Here is a 22,367-nt window from a genome sequence, read left to right as displayed (position 1 = left end):
CGCCAATTGTAAGTAGCATGGTTACTTTGTTGACAGAATATTTTACAAAGAAATTATGTCATGATTTTTATTTATTTTTATTGCTTAGATGGGTGGACGAGCTCACAGCCCACCTGTTGTTAAGTGGTTACTGGAGCCCACAGACATCTACAACGTAGACGCGCCACCCACCTTGAGATACAAGTTCCAAAGTCTCAGTATAGTTACAACGGCTGCCCCACCCTTCAAACCGAAACGCATTACTGCTTCACGGCAGAAATAGGCAGGGCGGTGGTACCTATCCGCGCGGACTCACAAGCGGTCCTACCACCAGTAATTACGCAAATTATAATTTTGCGGGTTTGATTTCATGTCACTTGCTATTATTTTATCATTGAATATGGATGTAAAACTATCACTATCAATATGTAAACAGATAATGCGGGTAAAAGCCTTCTCCTTATTCACCTAAACGACCACGAATCGGCACAGATTAATAAATAGTTACGGTATCGGTTAGACGTTAAAATATATGTAGAATAAATTTACAGATTTTGTTACAACTCCATACCCTGTCTGTCAGTGAATAAAAAGGGCTCGATTCAAGAAACGGGAAAAATCTTGTTACAAATGGACATATGAAGATTACAGACAAAAATGTGTTGATAAGAGAATAAGGCTGTAGATATGAAGGCATGTGGCGGAGTTGCAAGGGAAGTTAAAAATTTTCATCATGCAAGCTTAACCGAATCATGAAAGTCGTATAAAATATGTAAATAAAACTTTAAAACGAGGACATAAACAGCATGAATAATAAAAAATTGGGACAATGCACATTATAAGCAAATTTCCATTGGTCCATTGTTATTTACATGACCATAGGTTACACGCAGTAATAACATTATTTGACTCGCCTTTATTTTTACCGATCTTTTCCTTTATTAAATACAGAGAATTAGCTGTAAACAAAACATAGCGATGAAAACTTAAATATTTATTCATCAAATTGATTATTTATAGGGTGTAATTTTTTTAACTTATTGTTAGAAAGTTGAGTGTTCCAATCCAATGGATAATGTAAGATGGAAGGGTCTATTTCCCATACTATTGACTAATATTTTTTTATTATTATTATGTAATTAAAAATAAGGACCAATATTTATGGAAGTACTTGTATACGTGTGTTCGCGATCCTCAGTAATGAGGGAACAATAAAGAAGAAGAAAATGTTATACATAATTATTTTATAGTATTTGCGGTAGATTCAATCTGAAAACACACTCTCAGAGGTCGAACATTAGTGAATATTATTATACTCTAATATTTTATTGAAACTCACCACTGTTTATGGCAAACTCCTTTCCGCTCAGTATGTGATACAGAAGGTTTTTCATCTCAAACGGTGATAAGTTCAGGAGATGTTCGGATGCTTCTTCTCCGTCGCAAGACAGCGTCCTCGATAGCTCAGTGGCCATGACCTGGGACCGACAAGCATTTATTCCATCATAGTGTTACGCGCTGGGGTTCGGGGAATAAATAAAAAAAATCTACCGAAGTACAACTTAAAACTGTTTATAGCACTTAAAACACTCAACAAACACTTTAAAACTCTCAATTCGCTTCTTCCGCTTCGCTTCAGGTGATCCGTTCGCTGTTCCGATTAATAACTAATTGCGTGCCATCTCTGCAACGCTTTTATAGCCGATACCACATCCCTAGAATTATCGAGAATATTCCACACATTTCTAGTATTGTGTTTCCGCTATCTGACAATAGATGGCGTTAATGGCGAAAATACGAAAACTTTACAATTTTATTGTAATATTGTAATGGTAACTGTAACGGTAACTTGTAATGGTAATTGAGTGGTTAACGTCACCCATGGACGTCAGCAATGCCAGCGCCAGAGTCAAGCCCCTGCCTACTAGAATTTGTCATTGTTATTGCATAACAGAGATATGTGGTCAATAATTACCTGTATAATAAGGCCGACCCTAAGACGTAACATCTCCAAGAACAGTTGCGGTTCGGTTCTTATAAACATCGCTAAGTACACGAGTAGTTCTTGCGTCAACATCGCTGTGCTCTCATCGTCGCCATAAGCCTAAATTTAAAAAAACCATATACAGTATATATTATCTATATCGACGCTTGAAAGGCAAACGTGACTAAGCGACAATAACTGCTTTGTACATAAATGATAGGCTATAACCATATTCGATGCGCAAAAAAAATATATTTCTAGGTCTATTAAAATCATTTCAATCCTACAGCTAGATTCGTTAAAATAGATTTTATTTTCAGGTATTTCAACTTTAAATTAGTCTACTGTAAAGTCCACGCATTGTCGCTTAGTCACGTTTGCCTTTCAAACATCGATATGTATTCTGAACTTTTAATGATATTAATGAGTCTGTAAAAGAAACAAGCAAAGCAAATGATGAATATTAATGAAATTTATTGTATTTTTACCTTTATTTGTTCGCTCCCGTGTTTATCACGGCTGAAGGACTGCATGCAACCAAACATTCAACAAGAAACTTAACAAAGCGTCTATTGAAGCGTCAATGGATTCACTTGGCAAAATGGCATCTCAAACATTTTTGTCACTTGTCCAAAACAAATGCGAAACGACAAGATGACTACATTTTTACATTTTAAGATCCATGTTCATTATTTTCTGTGTTGACATTTTTGATATTCTATCACTACAACATTTTTTATTGAATATTCTTATATTCAATTCTTACATTTCTTAATGACTAATGTTTGAAATGAGAGACTAAGAGCGAATATGGCTATGAGATTTTTTTCGTATATAATTTTTTTATTTTTCGATTTTATTTTTAGGACAAATACTATTAAAATTAACTTTATGTTACAAAACCTATTTAGAAAAATATTTTCGAAGTATAATATTAAACGCTTTTTTCAATACAATTTGTACTATAAAACTGAGACTTAAAACTAATGTCTTAAGATGAGTGGCGACATCTATGTTGTTATATAATATTTCGATTTTGTTGCCAGTTGCGAAATCCTCGAAACTGGCAACTAAATCAATATATGTGTATTGGATCTGTATTCGCAGGATTTGATTAACGGTAGACAGAGGCTTGGCTCTGCCCCTGTCATTGCTGAAGTCCATGGGCGACAGTAACCACTCACCATTAGGTGGGCCGTATGCTCGTCTGCCTACAGGCCGATCATCGTTCTCGTCGAACCCGTCGCTTGTGACGAAGGGCTCGACGAGTAAATTAACCCACAGACCCAGCCCACTGAGTTTCTCGCCGGATCTTCTCAGTGGATCGCGTTTCCGGTGGTAGGTTCTGCGAAGCACAACTCTTGCTAGGGTTCGTGTTAGCAACGTCGTCAGGTTTGAGCCCCGCGAGCTCACCTACTAGTTAGGGTTACGCTGAAACAACCTCTCAAGGCTCTCAGCTAGTTAGGAAAAAAAAGCCTACAAGGGAGTTATGTCGGCGTAACTTACATGACCTCCATAAACAACCCCATAACAATCGTCACATGATCCATCCCTTGTTTTAGGAAACCATTAGATAACATTTAATGACACAAAGCTCCTTTGTACATTACTAACACCATTGTTTAGCTTAAGAGTATATATACATAAGCATTATTTGTAATAATAAAGTCAGTCTTTAACCATCCTCCATGTTGTTCACTTGCTTTTTAAAAAGCCTCTCGCCCCTGCCCGCTACCTAACTAGGGCAATAAAAAAATTGTGTTTAAGTTTGTATTAAAATTCATACCAAATGTATGAGTTGTCTGAGTTCATTTTCGGGTAGCGGCGCTGTTATAGTGTGCTCGTTGTTCGGCGGCATGCCCACGGTGATCTGCTTCTGTCTCACCAGCAGATCAGTCACGGCTTTAGCGAGATCCTCGACTCTCTTGCCCAGCATCCCGGCCGTGTGCCGGACTAGGCCCCACAGCTTTTGAGTGCACGCCTTCTCGTACAGTACCTTCAGTAGGTCCTTCACTGTCACCACCTTACCGTTTTCTAGCATATCTACAAAAATAAAAAAGCTATAATCGTTTTGTGCTCCTATTGAAATCGATTTCATATAATGACAATAGTATACCGAGTATACTTAGACTTTGTATTTGGTTTAATGGCATGTACGTGTTTGATTTTTTTTTTCATCATACAATCACTCTTCGCGTGGGATATATATATATATCATTTGAGTTAATCACTCCCGAGTTACACAGCGCTAACGTATTGCTTCGCAGTAGAAATAAGGACTTTTTGGCGGGAACGCGAGGAGTGAAGTTGCGTGATTTGTTTTATTTTGTCTATTTAGTGTTTCTTCAGGTTTAAATGTATAACAACAGTGGTTTATTAACTGTTTAATATCTGTGAAAGTGCACAAATGTGGGAAAATGAAACAAAGCCGCTGGACGTAATTTCTTGGGATCCTCCAAAAAGTCCACTGAAAAAGTCTCAGTAAATGACCACCATCTTACTGAGATTATATTTCATCCCATATTATCATCTTATCACATTTCATTTAAATTCACTCCATAATATCATTTTTCATAAAAATAAGAATATAAATTAAAATAAGACTTGACCTAAAGGTCTTAGTTACTAGGTCCCAAAATCCCTTTAAAAAAAAGGGTGATACTCGTTGGTATTTTTATCTTACCGGTATTAAAGTCTAAGCCGTGCGTATCGACCAGATACTGCAGTATGTCCCCTTGCTCGTCCAGACTCTCGGTTTCACGGAGCATCGCCAACAACTCGTCCGTTTCTTGTTCGGCGTACACCACGCTCTGAGACTCCGATACGGTCCGGTTGCGTAAGACCGGAGGAGACTTGTTCACGACTAGGTTCGGAAAACATAAGTACATTTGTACAACATAAGTACATTTGTAGGCAGCGACTTGGCTCTGCCCCTGGCATTGCTGAAGTCCATGGGCGACGGTAACCACTCACCATCAGGTGGGTCGTATGCTCGTCTGCCTACAAGGGCAATAAAAAATATATTTAAACAATCTAATATTAATTACCGGCCTATTCTAGACAGTACAGGTGGTGACACACTGTGAATGTGTGGTAAATTTACAAAAATCATTCATAGCTTCTTTTTTTCGAGAACACTGTCACAGAAGATCATCTGGCTCCAAACTAAGATTCCCTTTTTTATTGCTTATGGATGGACGAGCTGACAGCCCATCTGGTGTTAAGTGGTTACCGTGAGCCCATAGACATTTACAACGTAAATGCCGTCACCCACCATGAGTCAAGAGTTCTAAGGTCTCACTTTTAACAGTACAACGGCTGCCCCGCCCTTCAAACCGTAACGCATTACTGCTTCAAGTCCAAAATAGGCAGGGCGGTGGTACCTACCCGTGTGGACTCACAAGACGTCCAAACAGTCATGAGAAACTTCATGAGAATCGTTTGCTATAAAGTAATAAAGTTTGTTATGTTCAAGTTCAATAATGCGAAGGAAACAAATATGAATGCAGCATAAAGTAACAAACCTTCTTTAGGTGGAGATGTCGTTTGGTCTTTGGTGATTTCGATTGTCGGCGGCGCCACTCCCAAGTTTGTAGTCGACGTACCCCTAAAATAATATTGCTTTATTGTCGAAGATCGCTTTAATCTGTCATTATCAGGATCTTAAAAGGCCGATCGTTATTGAAACAGACTGACTAATAATACCATTACATCTATACGGCAGTATCTTTTGTTGAACTACCCGCTGTTTTACAAAATTTCCCAAACTCATTCGTACTCCCGCCACTATTATTATTGGTAGTTCATTAGTATCATTGGTAGTAATTCAATACATCCTGTTGGGTTGGGTTAACTTTTACGCTAACGAGAACGTTAACAAAACTCTCACTAAGCACACTGTTTTCCCAATAGCACTAAAAGCAGCTTCAACGTTTTTAACTACTCACTTAGTGAAAACTTTCTTTTTGGCTTCTTCGGGTGAGGGACTGCGGCCGGCGTGGGTGGGGTCAACTTCAAGCAAGGACGGCTTGCGTTCCAACAGCGGGCCCACGTATTCACCTTCCATACCCAGTGTGTCAGCTGCAAATGTATTTAGGTCAAAATTTCTGTTAGGAATTGGAGTTCCGATGACCTTGCACCGATCGCATTACGTCAGGATTATAGTGTTTTTGTTCTATATTGGTTTGTACTTTTGACACATCCTCCATTGAAATCATTTGAAGGCTGCATGCTGATATGGTGACCGTTAATTTGGCACACCGTGATGATCCAATCCCTAAAAACTAGAATGCTTTCTCTGCTCTTGTGGCTACTTTTTTTCTTTATATTAAATTTTATATTAAATTTATGTTGGATATTAAGAGTATGCTTTTGTTAGTGATTGATGAATTATAGGGCACTTTTTAATGTCCTTTATTTCATTCATGCTGAGCAGTGAGTTCAAGGTTGTATCGGTAAACCTTCTACATACGAAAACACCAAAGTCCCGCCAAAAGTAACTCTAAATTTTGGGTACTAATATCAAAGGATATCGAACTGGCATTAGTTGGGGCCATTGGCCGATCTATTTCATTTATGTAGTGCAGTGTAGTGTAGTGTAATGTAGTGTAGTGTAGTGTAGTGTAATGTAGTGTAGTGTAGTAGTAAATAAGAATGTCAGTAACATCGAGTATTCAACATCATCTTTAAATAAGGGATTTTATGACCTGGTAACTAAGACCTTTAAGTCATGTCTTATTTTAATTTATATTCTTATTTTTATGAAAAATTATAATATGGATTGCAATGAAATTAAATGAAATGAGATGAGATAATATGGGATGAAATATAATCTCAGTAAAATGGTGGTCATTTACTGAGGTTTTTTCGGTGGATTTTTTGGAGGATCCCGAGAAGTTACGTCCAGCGGCTTTGTTTCATTTTCTCACATTTGTGCACTTTCACAGATATTAAACAGCTAATAAACCACTGTTATTATATATTTAAAACTGAAGAAACACTAAATAGACAAAATAAAACAAATCACGCAACTTCACTCCTCGCGTTCCCGCCAAAAAGTCCTCAATATCATATCAAGTTCAGAAATGTCACTCTGACATAATGTGTCACGCGTACCATCCTACAATTTCCGGAGGATACTTACAATCAACATTAATAGAACGCGTTTTTTTTATAGCTCCCCTGACTGACATGCGTCGCCGTAGAGCTCGGCCGTGCTTAGCGCCGGGGACGCGTTGTAAAACGCTCATCTTATTACTGAATGACTTTAATAAGTGTTCTTCTAAATAGCATTGAACTTGAGGATTTAGTTCTGAAAAAATACAAGGAAAATATTATATAACAGACCTTTTAGATTTTGAATTTTAAAAAAACTATATATACGTAAAAAAATATGTAACTTATATTTAGGTGCCCTAGTCATATAGACTATACTATATGACTAGGGCATCCATACATAAATTCATCTAATATTTGTCAATACTTATTTATACATCTTTACATTTATATTTTAATATAAATATCTATAAATTTGAACACTCACTATCCGGGTACCCCTCTTCTTGACTTCCCAGAAAACTCAAGTTCGTAATGGCGGACGTGCTCAGAAACTCTCCTAGATTACCAAGAGTTACTCTGGTGCCGTTTATATAACCTGACTTCAGTTTTTTCATTGTCGTTATCATCGCCATCGGGATTCTGCCTTGATCTGAAAATTGTCAGCACCATTTCCATTAACGGTGACCAATAGAAAATAGATCACACATACAAATTACAAGCTAATTTAATGATAGATGAATATATCAGGCCCTTGATATGATGATAAAACGAAGTACATAAATAATCATGCACACAATCTTTGATGTACCAACAGTGACGTTTCTCAACAGCTTATGCATGAAGTTAAGGAGGATATTTACCTAAGAGGTACTGCGTGGCTAGCAATGTGATGGTCGGGCGACCCAGCATCTGCTTCCAGCTCATCCCGAGGAAGGCGACGTTCGCCATGAACGTGCTCGCGAGCAGAGCCGGGTCGCGAGACATGTAGTATTCCTCGTAGTCGAAGTTCTATAGCACACCACAAACCATGCAGGTATTTAATAAGGGGACCAACTACGCACTAAAAGCCGTATTCCGTTAGTGTAGTAACAGAACTTCAGTTATTAGTTCAGGCATTCAGACAAACAAGACACTATCATTATCCATTTCTATGTTAGTATTCTTTTTAAATATCAACATATTATTGTGTTGGGTCCGTATACCTATAACATAGTTTCATTAATTGTTAACTAAATAAGATTTTCCGGATTACAATTTTCTATACACACCAAACCTATAAATTCTTAACATTTAGTTGATTAGTAGTGAATATATACATGTCGTGGATAACGACTTTTAGTTGTCGTGGATAACGACTTTTAGTAATATTAAGACGGTGGTTTTGATTATTATTTTAAATGATGAGATGTTGTTTTGATAAATATCACAAAATGAAGGGTAGACTACGTAACGCCACAGTATAAAATGGCGGTACGTGGACAGAGTCGTGGCATTCCGTGTCAGACAGTCATTCCGTCCGTCTCAGTCAGTCGGTCTGTCGGTATGTGCAACGAAACTGTCGGTTTATCCTGTCATTGTGAAAGTTGTGTGTGTTGAGTTTCAATAATTGTTATTCAAAAGGTTTTATTGACTTTTTATAAACTGTGTTCAACCAAATACGAGTGATGACGGAACCTACCGCTCAGCCATCCCCGAATGTGTGCTGACATCAGAAGTGAGATCAGGACTCTACTCTCACTGGCGTGACGTGTTTGGACATGTTCGAAGTACAGTAAAAAAAAAAACATGATGCAGACCAGAATACTAGTAGTGGTACGCCACAAGAGCGTGAATGCAGCATACGTAAGTCGTGTAATAACGTCTCTGTTACCTCGATGGAAGATCTGAGCCATGAAGAAATCGTCACATCTTACGTTCTGGCTCATGTTGCCCAGTTGAACTGTCGACTTCATCACATGGCATTTACTAGCGGAAATACAACACGTAACAAGCTATTGCAAGAAATTAAGGCAAGTGCAAATCTCAAGTGAAACTTGATCGCAATAATGGATCTGTCATGACGAGTGGGTAGTTCCGACACGAATCGTTTTTAAGCCAATGACTACTGCTAGAGTTACATGGCACTAGTGCAGTAAACCAGGACATGAGACTGTGAATTGTCGCTGAAATTTTAGAATCTACTAGATTCAATACCAATAACACTACACGTTCGATGACTTCGGGCTCCAGCAAGCAGGCAAACAAGAAAGCAAGCAAGTTTCCGTGGGGAAGAAAAATTTACACATCTGAAGTCGTCGTGACCTGTAAGATAAGACGTCCGGTGCGTTCGTGTCTGGCGATGCGGCGGTGTTCGGGTCCCGCTGGCGGATGCAGGTTTTTCGTTGGCTTCCTCAGTGTGGGAGTAACATCGTGTAGGAGAGGTGGAACCCGTAAAATTGTAGTTTGCGTGGTGGCTGGTAAGATTTGTTGCGTAAGAAGTTTGCATGGTGGTAAAATGTCTTGTGAGTCTGCACAGGTAGCCGGAGGTGAGACTTCCGCGGTCGCGGCCCACCCAGTCCGCGAGAACCGGGCAGATCGCCTCGACGGTACGGAGGCCGGCCGACGGGTCCGCCAAACGACGAGACCACGCCTCCAGCACGGACTGCCAAGATTGGAGCCCCCGCGCTCCGGCTGCACTTGCGCTAGGGCGCGCCGCCTCGTAGGAGACTGTGAGGTATCCTTGAATAACTCTGACTGCGATCGCGCGCTGCCGGCGTCGCAGCGCGGCGACGTTCTCGTGGGTAAGGACGTGGCACCAGACGGGTGCTCCGTATAGTGCCATCGACCACACGGGTACCATCACCCTGCCTATTTCTGTCGTGAAGCAGTGGTGTATTTCGGTTTGAAGGATGGGGCAGCGGTTGTAACTATACTGAGACCTTAGAACTTCTATCTCAAGGTGTGTGGTGCGTTTACGCTGTGGATGTCTATGGGTTCCAGTAACCACTTAACACAAGGTGGGCTGTGAGCTCGTCCACACATTAAATCGAAGAGCGTAATCAAACGAAATTAGATACGAAGTTTAAAGGGCCGTTTAAAGTAGTTGAAGTATTGGATGGTGACCGTTACACATTGAAAGCTTTAAATTCAAAACGTACTTACAAATACCCACACGATAGGCTAAGAAAAATGCCAGCAGGTCACATACCAGTTACCAGTCGAGGTTGATGTAAATGATGATGATGAAGAGCAAGCTTAAATTGTGGTGAAAACTCGAGTAAGGATAGTCTATCGGCCGTATTGTGTTCGACCGTACCAGTAGCTATTACGTAGTCGTAGCCCGGTAGAAATCGGTGTCTCTTGAGGCAACTCAAGTAGTCCGTGGGTGCGCGGTGCGCGTTTGGCTCTGGCGGAGGTCGGGGTCTGTAAAGACCATCGTGTGTAGTCAGCGGGTGATGCACACGGGCGATCCACGCGGTGGATGCGCATCATGAGGGCAATTGCGATTGCTGGTCGGCTGGAGAGCCGTGGCGTTAGATATTTTTACTCGGAAGTTTTCTTTGATCTGAGTTCCTGTAAGCTATGCCTGATTTGTACAGAGTAAATTTGAAGTTTGATGAACGACTGTGGTACGTGCTCTGGCTGCTGAATAGTGAACTTTGTATACCTTATTGTTTGATTTGGTTAAAATGGTATTAAAACAGTTTAAAGCTTTGATGACTTTAAATTTTCCGATAAGTCGTAAAGTGTAGTCAGGAGTGATCGAGCGGAACAAGTGTTCTCGTGGATGTTTTTGATTGTAGGTTAACCATCACACGAGGCGTGTACAACCAGGAAGGCCGTGTCGCATTCGACACGTGATTGCTGCAGCCAATACGAGATATGGGACGCAAACGCCGTCTGTCGGCGCTCGATGGGTCAACTATTCACCGGCCGAGCGGAGCAACGTGCCGGTAGCTGCGTAACATCGGGCAATTTTGGTAAATAAGAACAATCTGGTGAGTCGTATTATTTTATTTGGATTCGGGTGCCGAATGCTCTCTTGTCAAGAAATCTATTAGTAGTAGCTTCATAACTCATCAATTTTATACGATGGTTCTCATAAAAGGTTTCTGTTGTTTTGACTCAAAACTGTACGGAACAAATCCTATGCGATGGTTTATTGCTTACCTATTGTATGTCATGTACTACCTGATAGTTGTTTTAATCGGTTCAGTGAGATTGAGCATTCAGCGAAATAGAACACTTAAATCTAGTGTCCTTATTCGAAGCCCAGACTTGCGTTATTGATGACCAAGCTCGCGGTGAGCTCATGGAATTGTTCTTGACAAGAAGTGCTAGAAGCCGTACATCTATTTTAAATTGTTCTACCATAAGAATAACAAAAGTAAGCCCCTTCGAATTCTTAATAGTTCGCGTGCCATATCCCTAAAGGTTTTTACTTAAAATGATACTGAAAGTAAGAGATTAACTTTGACGAGACCAGAACATTGGAAAGTTAGTAAAATTTGATGTTGAATTTTGTGGCTTTAACTGGTAATAGAACCTATGATTACATAAGGTTGCCTCTAAGTAGTGCTACTGACGAGACTGATCAGTGAGGTGAGAGAGAGCATCTCCATCGATTGGTACAGCGGAGACCTGGGTCTCAATGGAGACTATTGTTGTGTTGGTCTAGTAATGACTTTGACTCTATATTGTGAAATGATGTGTATTGGTTTTATCATTTGTTTTAATGATAATGTGGGTGGCAATGTCACTAGCTGCGCCGGCAGCCAGGCCAGGAGCGTTCTATACGATTTTGTTGAAACTAGTGATGTAGAAGATGTAGGATCAAATGCCCACGATACAACTGACTGATTAAAGTAAGGATTTTGTTGTCCTATTTTGTGTGATTAGTAAAGAACAGTATTCGGTGTCATTTATGACTGGTAATTGAACACATCGCTCGATTTAGGTGATGTGTTCGTTTTATTGCCGGATGGAGGCATTGCGATGTGTTTTATGGTTGAAGTGGGTACTGGATGGAAGTTCCACTTGCGTGCCGGATGGAGGCATTAGTGTTTTGTGTTGAAGTTGGGTACCGGATGGAGGTCCCACTTATTTGCCGGATGGAGGCAATAAGTAGTCAAGAGCTACTTGATGGAGGTGGCACTTGAATTGGTTTATCGTCACTCGATATACCTAGGTGGCATGAGTTACTCTCACTAGATGGAAGTAATTGTAACGATAGTTTGTGGTTGATACAGAATACTGATGAAATACTGCTCAGATTGAGTTGTTTTGTAATAACTCGGGTTTCTAATGCTTATTGAGCATTAATGAAATTTTTCAATTGTATAGTGTATCACTGATAATTGGGTAATTAAGTTATCTACTCACACAGGTTAACATGGTCTGTTAAAGATCTTGTTGAGAGCTAACGTTATGGTTTGTAATGAAAGGAATCCCAATCCTCAATCGTGAATGTATCAGGATTGGCCGAGACGAAACCTGTTTGATATTGCAAAAGGTTGTTTTTCTTGCAGGAGCGTCACACAGGGACGTGTGACATGTCAGAATGGCCGTGTCGTGGATAACGACTTTTAGTTGTCGTGGATAACGACTTTTAGTAATATTAAGACGGTGGTTTTGATTATTATTTTAAATGATGAGATGTTGTTTTGATAAATATCACAAAATGAAGGGTAGACTACGTAACGCCACAGTATAAAATGGTGGTACGTGGACAGAGTCGTGGCATTCCGTGTCAGACAGTCATTCCGTCCGTCTCAGTCAGTCGGTCTGTCGGTATGTGCAACGAAACTGTCGGTTTATCCTGTCATTGTGAAAGTTGTGTGTGTTGAGTTTCAATAATTGTTATTCAAAAGGTTTTATTGACTTTTTATAAACTGTGTTCAACCAAATACGAGTGATGACGGAACCTACCGCTCAGCCATCCCTGACGTGAGCCGACATACATAATATTATGGATTTATTATACTTGATACGTATATTAAAATATGGATGATATTATGACAAAGCACGAGTATCGAAAATAAAATAAAATAATACCTAAATGCATTTTATTCAAGGTCAATACAACAAGAGGTCTCCCGAGAAGATTTTGCCAGGAGGACTTCAAGAAATTTATTTCGGCTTTAAGAGTATCGACCATCAGTTCATAGTCGGAAGCTATGTAGAAACGTTTCATGTCAGAAAACTGAAGCAAATAAAAAATTAGTATGAAGAAAAAGTGATGGAAGTAATAATATTATATTTGATGAAATGTTAGATTTACTACAGCATTAAATAATGTTATGGTTTTTACCTGGGGTGTAAAGGCAAATATTCTGTCATTCAAAGAATACAATTTGCTTGTACTAAGAATGCCAACATCACGTGATTTTCTTCCAGACAGACCAAGCTTTTTGTTTCTACCTGTAATAAGTTTATACATAAATAGGCAAAATATAGGCAATTAAGTATCATTGTCTTCTAGTTTGTCAACAGATTTTCTTTCCTTTTTAGAATTATGCAGCTTTGCAGTTATCAATTAAAAAAATATGAAAATATTCATTTCTTTTTCAAGATACTATTGTTGAAAAAGGAGAAAGAATCTAAATACGAATTTAAATCTTCAGGTATCAGCGATTATGGTCGGATTTCGAACATTACGCGAGCACTTCAATAAAATCAGTTTAAATAAAATCATAGTTGTGGTGTTTTTTTTATTTCACTGAATAGAAGTGATTAATGTATCAAATTATTCTGTCCATATGTGGTCGGAGCCCGTAGAACGTCATTATAATCTATATTTATAAAAATGAATGGCTGTTTTTTTTTACCGCCCTTGTAGGCAGATGAGCATACGGCCCACCTGATGGTGAGTGGTTACCGTCGCCCATGGACTTCAGCAATGCTAGGGGCAGAGCCAAGCCGCTGCCTACTGCTTAATACTCTCCACAAGTCTCGTTTGAAAAAGGACATGTCATAGCGCTCGGAAACACCGTGGAGGGGAGCTCATTCCATAGCCGGATGGTACGTGGTAAAAAAGATCCCTAGAAACGCACTGTGGAGTGACTCCATGCTGTTCCACGCTGTTTTTTTTTTTTTAGTCTCGCTAAAGCTCGAGAACGGCTGGACCAATATGGCTAATTTTGGTTTTGAATTATTTGTGGAAGTCCAGAGAAGGTTTAAAATAAATATGAAAATGCTCGGAATTAAATAAAAATTACAATTTTGATTTTCCTTTGATATGTGTTCTAAGTTTATTTTATACAAAAGTTTAGGTATTTTATTTATCGATTGAGGCACTACGAAGTCTGCCGGGTCAGCTAGTAGACAATAAAATTGTACACCTTAATAAATAAATGAAGGCGGATCGCGAGTGCAAGGTGAGCTATGTTATTGTTATTTATTTGTTGCATAGAATAAAGAAGATCATGGCTCAGCACTGTTAAATGGATACAGGAGCTCATAGAAATCACACATGAGTTTAAAGTCATAATTGTTCTACATAACTGCTGTCCCAGCCTACAAACAGAATAGTGTGACTGATTTGTGGCAGAAATAATAAAGATGGTGGTATCTGCCTCTGCAGGCTTATACTACGCCCTGCGTTAACTTTCATTGTAGTACTCTTTCATGAACACACTTTAGTACATATGGCCTTAGAAAAATTGTCTGTGACTTAAACACCAGTGCGGTTACATCACTTGATAAGAGTTCAGCGGGTGTCTTACCCTTTAGGGCCACAAAGTTTTGTAAGCCTGAACCCTTGTAAATTTCATAGAGGGGAGTTAGCTATGAGGAACTATGTTAGGGAACATTTACCCTGATTGTCATTTGAATAATATACATCACATAACTCCCATCCTCTGATACTTTACCCAAATATGTATATAGATGGCTCAATACTCTAGCTGGTTGAACTTCGATAGGTGCCACTTCACTGATAGTTTGAACGTGCAAGTCATACTCAAGCAGTTTATCCCTTATGTCATTGTCTTCAGCAAGTATAACTATCTGTACAACCACATCTGGTTTCTTTTCTGAACATAATCTTCTATTTAAGGGATCTAATTCACCAACAGCCAAAAATCCCTATAAAAATTTATAAATTAATAAATATTAATGATTTTTAACAAGCGTGTCACTATCAGAAAGTTTTTTCACTTACTTCTTGTAATAGTTTTCCGAGTATGTATAGAGATTGAGCCCAAATAAACGGACATCTGCCAAGAGGTATCCTCTCTTGAGTCCCAGGTTCACTCTGCTCTAAGTCAGCTTTATCTGCAGGAACTGAATACAACTCAGGTACAAGCCTTATCCCATCATCTTTCCTTATCATAATTTTTTCTAATTTTTGCATATATTCCCCTCCATTTATTTTGTCTCCTTGGAAACAGTAATCGAGAATGAGATAGCAAAAGAAAAGAGGCCATTCACATTCAATGTTTTCAAACATCCTCAACTCCCATGGTTCATAGTATAGCCTGTTGGGATCTTCTCTTGGGGTTTTGTGACCATCTCGTAAAAATCTTTTACATCCATACTTTCCCTGCAGCTTTGTTATAATAGCATCTCTGGTTTTCGCTATCAATTGTGGATCATCAACAGCAAATGCAGGATAGCTAATAATAGACAGTAAGCCTGAATCTAATTCTTTACTATTTGATTCTCGAGGTAGCATTGACTGAAGTACTGCCTGACATTTTTGAGCTTCATCCGCTAACACGTGAATCACGCTGGAAGGACCCCCACGAGCTCCAAATAAATCAAGTTCGTTCATGGCCTCAAGAGCAGCTTTGGCCATCCCAATAGAACTAGCATTTAGCTCTGGCAAACCATGATTTGTTTTGTCACCCCTCTCCCAGATGCCATAGTCTGGTGTGCAATATGCAGACTCAATGTAGAAAACTAAGTTTTGAATGAAAGCCACTTCATCTAATGAAAATACAATCTGTAGTCCTGAAGCAGTCATCTGTGCAAGTATGAGTAAATACAAAGAAATGGCATCAATCTGCAAATGGCCCCATTCATTGTCTTTAACAACAATCTGTCCAGTTGTTGATGAGTACTTAGCATGAAGAGAGTCTAATGAATGTTGTGTTGTTTTGAATTTCTCTACTTTATCTTTTTGCTGCATCATAGCCATGAGTAAACCTGTAAAAAGTTTTTATAATTAATGTTTATAATATTTTAAATGCCAGTGATTACAAATTGTTATTAACAACAAATCCAAATATGTGAAAGATAATTAACAAAGTAAAATTGAATATTATCATTAAAGCTTAATGATTAAGAGGCTTTGATGTGTTCCATTTTATTTCAAAACTTTATGGTATTTTACTACATTTGACTATCTGGCTTGCAAATCTTCCAGCATATTATTCAACTAATAGGAAGTTAGACTCATCAATCCTATGGCCTGTGTATAGACCATTGAGGCCATGCATTATCAATTGTTGCAAACTGTACAAATTGTGACTGGGCACATCTCAGATTCCATTTGACTTTTGTGTGTTGTTCTGTATTTGCAGCATATCACTAGGTTGAGGATCTCCTGAAGAACCTCTAAGTACTGGTTAATTTACTTTTGTATTTCAAAAGGTAAATCTATTTTAATTTGTAGGTAATAAATTTATATATTAGCTATACCATTTGAAGATTAACACTAAGATTTAAATATGTATTGTCATGATCATATTGACAAGTTACACTTTGTGGTGATGCTTATAACAAGGTGGTAGCTAAGTCCTCTCAAATAATTAAGCTTCAAAAAAGCTTTCTTGTTTTTTGTTATCATATTTTAAGTTCACCTAAACTTTTCATGTTAAATGCTTACCTCCTTAAAATGTTAATTTTGTACCTGGTGTTTTTTTTCAACTCAATGATTAGTAACTCCTCCTTACTCTTGCAATTTTCTTCAATCTTGCAGATTTCAAGCAAGCAAGATTTACTACATATTAAGTTAGACAAAAGAACAAAAGGATGGCAAATAAAACGAAGGCAAGTAGAAGGCAAGTCAAAAATTGTTAGTACAGAAATTGCGCTGTGTTGTTTTTATTTATGTATGTGAACACCAGAAAACTTGGCAACAAATATTAGTAATTTTAGGAGCAAAAGCACTTTTTATGTAATACCTACACTGTTTCAAGAAAATCATAGTGTCTGAAATGATTAAATTATTTTAGTTTTACCTCTCATAAGCTTCACACAGCTCTGCTCTAACTCATATGTTTTAGCACGATCCTCATCTTGGTCGGCAATTTTCTTGAACGCCATCGACAGTCCCCATACTGCTAATATACAGTACAGGTTATCTCTAATCCAGGCATGGTCGTTTTGAGGACTAGCAGGGAACAAGCCAGTAACTGGTTGCTGATGATCTAAAATTAACTTGTGTATGATCCTTTGGTAGTAATCCAAACGGACGCCCGAGTTACTTCGGGTCCTCATTTTGTGCTCAACAGATATGCATTTGCCAAAATCGGAGATTGTTTTTCTTTTAATACTTTTGCTTTACTTTACAAGATTCAAAACCACTGGAAAACGATCCTCAAAATAGGTATTTGTACAAGTCCAGGGAGATACTCAAAGTCAATAGTGTCATTGTCAAATATTACTTGTTGCTGTTTATTTAATTCACCTATTAAACAGGCAAAGACTAAATAAAACATACACCTATATCTTTCATAACAAAAGTGCAAAGCCGTACTTATCCAATAAAACGAGGTGAAGTGACATTAAATAACATCATAGGTGTTGAATGAGCTGAAATGAAGTAAACTGACAATAAAATCGTAAGAATTTGCTTTATATTAAGTGGCCTAACGGTTTTGTTTGATTTCTCCCACTAGTGCTCTTTTAATTTTTTTTCAGCGTCTTTGTATACAGTTCATCCGATGGTTAGTGATTGCCATCGTTTAAGGATAACAACAATGTCAGGAGGACAAGCAAGCCCATAGAACACTATTACTTGAGCAAGCCATTATATACCGCTGAGTACTTTCCAATGGAATGAATGAGTGAATGGAGACTCTCCATTAACTCATTCATTACAAATCTGGGTGGTAAGTAGTTAAAAAGGCCTCTCGAAGCACACTATAAATGAGCGTAATGTTATTTTTTTTTATTGCTTAGATGGGTGGACGAGGTCACAGCCCACCTGATGTTAAGTGGTTACTGGAGCCCATAGATATCTACAACGTAAATACGCCATCCACCTTAAGATATAAGTTCTAAGGTCTCAGTATAGTTACAACGGCTGCCCCATCCTTCAAATCTACCTATCCGCGCGGACTCACAAGAGGTCCTACCACCAGTAAAAGTATGGATGACATGTGTTCCGGCGTCCGAAACCAAGGCCTAAAATTAGAGCTATTTTGGTGGATTCTGGTCCTTACCCGTACCACTGCTGCTGTTCCTTCTATAGTGAATCCCTTGATGGCCTTTTATTACTCCCGGTGGCGATATTCCTAGGCCGGTAGTACTCAACGTTTAACTATAACATGTGGTTCAGGACTCGACTAATTCCAAAAGACTTAATAGCATGGGCTGTATTTTATTTGCCTATCCAATTAATCAAAATAAAAAAGTCATTCTTACGTCAAATTCCAAGTGTCAATATAAAAAAAAAATCTACCTACCTACGTACTAGACGTGCGCTAATCATGTTCGGAACTGGATTGAACATGACATCGTTCTTTTGAGTGTCGGAACTAGTTCCAGTAAACATGTTCGCGGAACTGTTTAGTTTCACGAACATGTTAAGTCTAGTAGCTGTTTGTAGTTTGTAGCTGTTTAGTTCCGCGGACATATTAAGTCTAGTAGCTGTTTGAAGCTGTTTAGTTCCGCGGACATGTTAAGTCTAGTAGCTGTTTGTAGTGTAGCGAATCACGTATTAAGTTATTATTAATTACACAATATTTTTCAAAAAAGGTATTAAAAATACAATTTTTTAAAAGCACTATATAAAAATAGATTGCCGCTTATGGCAATTATTATTGTAATTATTATTTTGTAAGGTTTTTAGTTTTAGGTTCATTGTTACAGCTGGTTGCATAATTTATTAATGTACTGTAATTACTTTGTCATAATTTCAACTACTCTACTACTTTCATTATTTTTCAATGTAGGTATTGTACGATGCACCGGAAACTATAACCTATCAGTTGTTAATTAAAATACCACGTTATTCTGATATACAACGTAAATTAAGCTCGTTGTAGCCTTACAACCTTTTTCCCATAACCGAGATAGCGAAAGTGGTGAATGTTTTAAAATTCTCGAATTTTGAATTATGATTTTCTAAGAAATGGTCCACAAACACTTAAGGTTAAGTGCTCGTAGGAATGATGCATGGTCAAGGTCAAAACATTTTAATTTATTCAACTATCGACTGTAACACGTAGGTCGTAGAACATAACTTCAATATTAATAAAAATGTAATATGAAAGAGCTCCACATGCAGTTTCATGCACTCGCTCCATCTCACTCTCTCGTATTCGTGCCATATGTCGCCTTATCTCTTTACGTGGACTCGTGTCGTTTCGAGACTCGTTCGGGTGGACTCGCCGCGCCACGCCTCCGCGCCGCGCGGTACCTATGCTCTAATCATGTCCGCATGTCCGTCATGTTCAACGCGTTCGTAGTTCCTGCATAACAGTACACTTGGAATGGAAATGGAACTGTCTGAACATGTTAATTTTGACAACTCGGATTGAATGATATAGTTCCATATGAGGACATAGTTCCAGGAACTATTTAGGTCCGGAACTACGCATGTCTACTACGTACCTACAGCTCAATTTACCAAAAGTTATGTTTTTCTTTAGCCATATTTCATTTTGATGTATATTTTAATAAACATATTTACTTTTGGAACTCTTTATGTATACAATTAATTCTAAATCTACACTTAATGAAAAAAAGTTTAAATTGAGACTTGTGAGTAGCTGTGGTATAGTATAAAAATGATTAAATATTTGTTTTTATGCACCATACTATTTGCCTCGTTGGTCAGTTGCATCAACGTGACCACAGTAGATACACAACATGAAAAAGTTAAACCTTCACTCAATACCTCTAAAGAAAACATCAGCAAAGATTCGAAAGTAAATATATTAAGTGAAGGGGGTGCATTGTTGTCAGAAACCCGGACACTTCCTAAAGACACATTGATTGATTTAATGAGCTTAGAGGAAGGAATAACCAAACAAAAAGAAAAACCCATACATCCTAGGAAAGGAGTTGGAAACTATACAATAATAAATTCCACAAATTTACAAAATGTTAGTACTACTGGTAATATTGCAAATACAACTGTTTTGAATTCAACTGAAAAACTTTCAAGTGAAAATGTGATAAGTGATTCTAAAATACCAATTTCTGCATCATCTGAAGCTGGAATACACAAGAAGCCAACATTGCTATCATCAGATAAAATGGACAATGATGCAAATGCACAGGAGAAGTTAACAGAAAGAAAAACAATGATTTTGCCAGATAAAATGACTCAAAGTAAGACAGTTACTAAGCACCCAGGAATGGTAATTCCTGTAGTTATCACAATACTTGTGGTTCCCATGTTTGCTGTGCTTGGATATTTGGCTTTAAAAAGAGGGCAAGAGGCATGGAAAAACAGACATTACAAACGTATGGATTTCCTTCTTGATGGCATGTATAATGACTAGACTATTATGTGATAAATTGAGTGTAAAGGAATAGTTTCTGATAAGAAAGCCAGATGTTAATGCTGTTGGCGTAAATTGATAAAATTTCAATTGAAAAACAACATTTAATAAAGCTCACAATGCAGCTCATGATCTAAAAACAATTTAAATGACTCTCTCATGTTATAGGGTGGTACAAGTTTCCAATTGTTAGTATTACTTGGCTTAGTGGAACTATTCCTTTACTATAGATACTTAGTATAATCTGACCAAATGCACCAAAAAACTAATAATGTAACATTTATTCAGAAGAATATTTTGTACACAACTGATATTTTGCCCTGCCTTGTAATAGCAATTATATCAAATACTATAATATATACTGTTTTTTGTTTGTTTGTATTTGAATTAATTTTGTAACTGTAAACTGATGTCTGATGACTTGGCAGTAGACTCTGCCTGTGCTTGACGTCCTGTAGCATTGCTCATTTCTATGAGTGATGCTATATGTTTGTCTGACTGCATGGCAATAAAAAATAACATGTATTAAGTGAAAGAAAATGTTTGAACATTTTTGGTGCTCAAAATGTGCCTTTTAATAGTAAGTGATTTATTAACTATTTTGTAATATTTGATAGCAATATTTCGTCTTCCTTTTGTAGATAAGATAAAAGTATTTATATAAAAGAAAATGTGATAAAGATATGTTATTATTACTCTTGTATTTTTATGCTTCAGTTAATGTTTATATTGAAAGAGAATATGTAACAATTGTAAAACATTGTGACCCTGCATGATGGGTCGATCAATACTATTGTTCTATTTATACTATGAAGTAGATATTTAAGGGTAGCACAGACTGAATGCTAAAACAATTAACGTTGGAACAGACTCAAGATTGTCACTCAAGGTTGCAATCATTAATTTATTAAATTTATCAGATAGATCTAACTTTTGTGCCTTGATACATACGATACACATTATTTTTGTAAAAATTTAATGTAACTATGATTAAAGCGATTTTATTACTTACAGTCAGATTTTTAATCTGATTGATGTAGTTTAATACTCTCTTAATTGTACATATGTCCTTAATGTTCAAGTAAATTCATTAGATTGTAAAAATATCTGGGCCATTCTTTATCACTGTCGAGTTGGAATGTGTTACTTAAAATCAAAACAGTTCAAACAATTAAACTTTTGTCAGTCAATGGGTTGATACCTATTAGTCTCGACATACTTAAACAATGGAATTTGGGATAAGAGAGATGAGCTAGACTCGGTTGACTTACTGTAATTGAAAGTTAATGATGGTATTATGTGTATTGTTAGCACATTATTATTTTTTACACCAATTACTTCTCGGACTCTCATTGTTATTTTATTCACTTGCAAAAGCATTTATATGTAAATCTGTTACAAAAAAAAAGTTGACTTTTGGAATGAGTTCAAAGAAATGTACTATCTGTAACATTAAATTTAATGGGTATACGAGCTCACAGCGCATCTGATGTTAAGTGGTTACCAAAGCCCATAGACATCAACAACTTAAATACCTACATTGAGCAATAAATAGTTCTAAGTCTCAGTTTTATAGCATAATGGAAGCTCAAATGAAGCAGGAGTCTTATCTTTAAGGCAGCGGCGTAGCGAGGGGTGGGGGCAAGGGCTTCATGCCCAAGGCGCTATTCACAAAGGGGTGCAAAACA

At 37.7% G+C, this 22,367-nt stretch overlaps 1 protein-coding gene across 3 annotated transcripts in view; it reads right to left on the bottom strand.

The window, feature by feature from the left end:
- LOC101739131 (probable phosphorylase b kinase regulatory subunit alpha) overlaps nt 1-17,602 on the bottom strand; it is a 28,252-nt gene extending 10,650 nt beyond the window's left edge. The window contains exons 1-14 of one of the 3 annotated variants that reach the window (XM_062671761.1): nt 17,185-17,602; nt 15,162-16,147; nt 14,872-15,085; nt 13,311-13,420; nt 7,882-8,029; nt 7,506-7,670; nt 7,107-7,274; nt 5,911-6,043; nt 5,488-5,570; nt 4,647-4,826; nt 3,750-4,006; nt 1,955-2,083; nt 1,319-1,457; nt 248-938 (exon numbers count right to left, since the gene is read on the bottom strand). In XM_062671761.1, the coding sequence (XP_062527745.1) occupies nt 844-938; nt 1,319-1,457; nt 1,955-2,083; nt 3,750-4,006; nt 4,647-4,826; nt 5,488-5,570; nt 5,911-6,043; nt 7,107-7,274; nt 7,506-7,670; nt 7,882-8,029; nt 13,311-13,420; nt 14,872-15,085; nt 15,162-16,147; nt 17,185-17,443 (3,066 nt within the window). In that variant the 5' untranslated portion in view covers nt 17,444-17,602 and the 3' untranslated portion in view covers nt 248-843. Of the gene's footprint in view, nt 1-247; nt 939-1,318; nt 1,458-1,954; nt 2,084-3,749; nt 4,007-4,646; nt 4,827-5,487; nt 5,571-5,910; nt 6,044-7,106; nt 7,275-7,505; nt 7,671-7,881; nt 8,030-13,054; nt 13,203-13,310; nt 13,421-14,871; nt 15,086-15,161; nt 16,148-17,184 lie in introns of those variants that run through there. The other 2 variants (XM_012691788.4, XM_004927875.5) reach the window with 2 other exon arrangements.
- Between the last annotated feature and the right edge of the window lie 4,765 nt (nt 17,603-22,367).

This window comes from Bombyx mori, chromosome 13 (genome assembly GCF_030269925.1).
Source record: "Bombyx mori chromosome 13, ASM3026992v2".
Lineage (NCBI taxonomy): Eukaryota > Metazoa > Arthropoda > Insecta > Lepidoptera > Bombycidae > Bombyx > Bombyx mori.
Note: the sequence above shows the minus strand (reverse complement) of the source record. Positions and strands in the feature narration are given on the sequence as shown.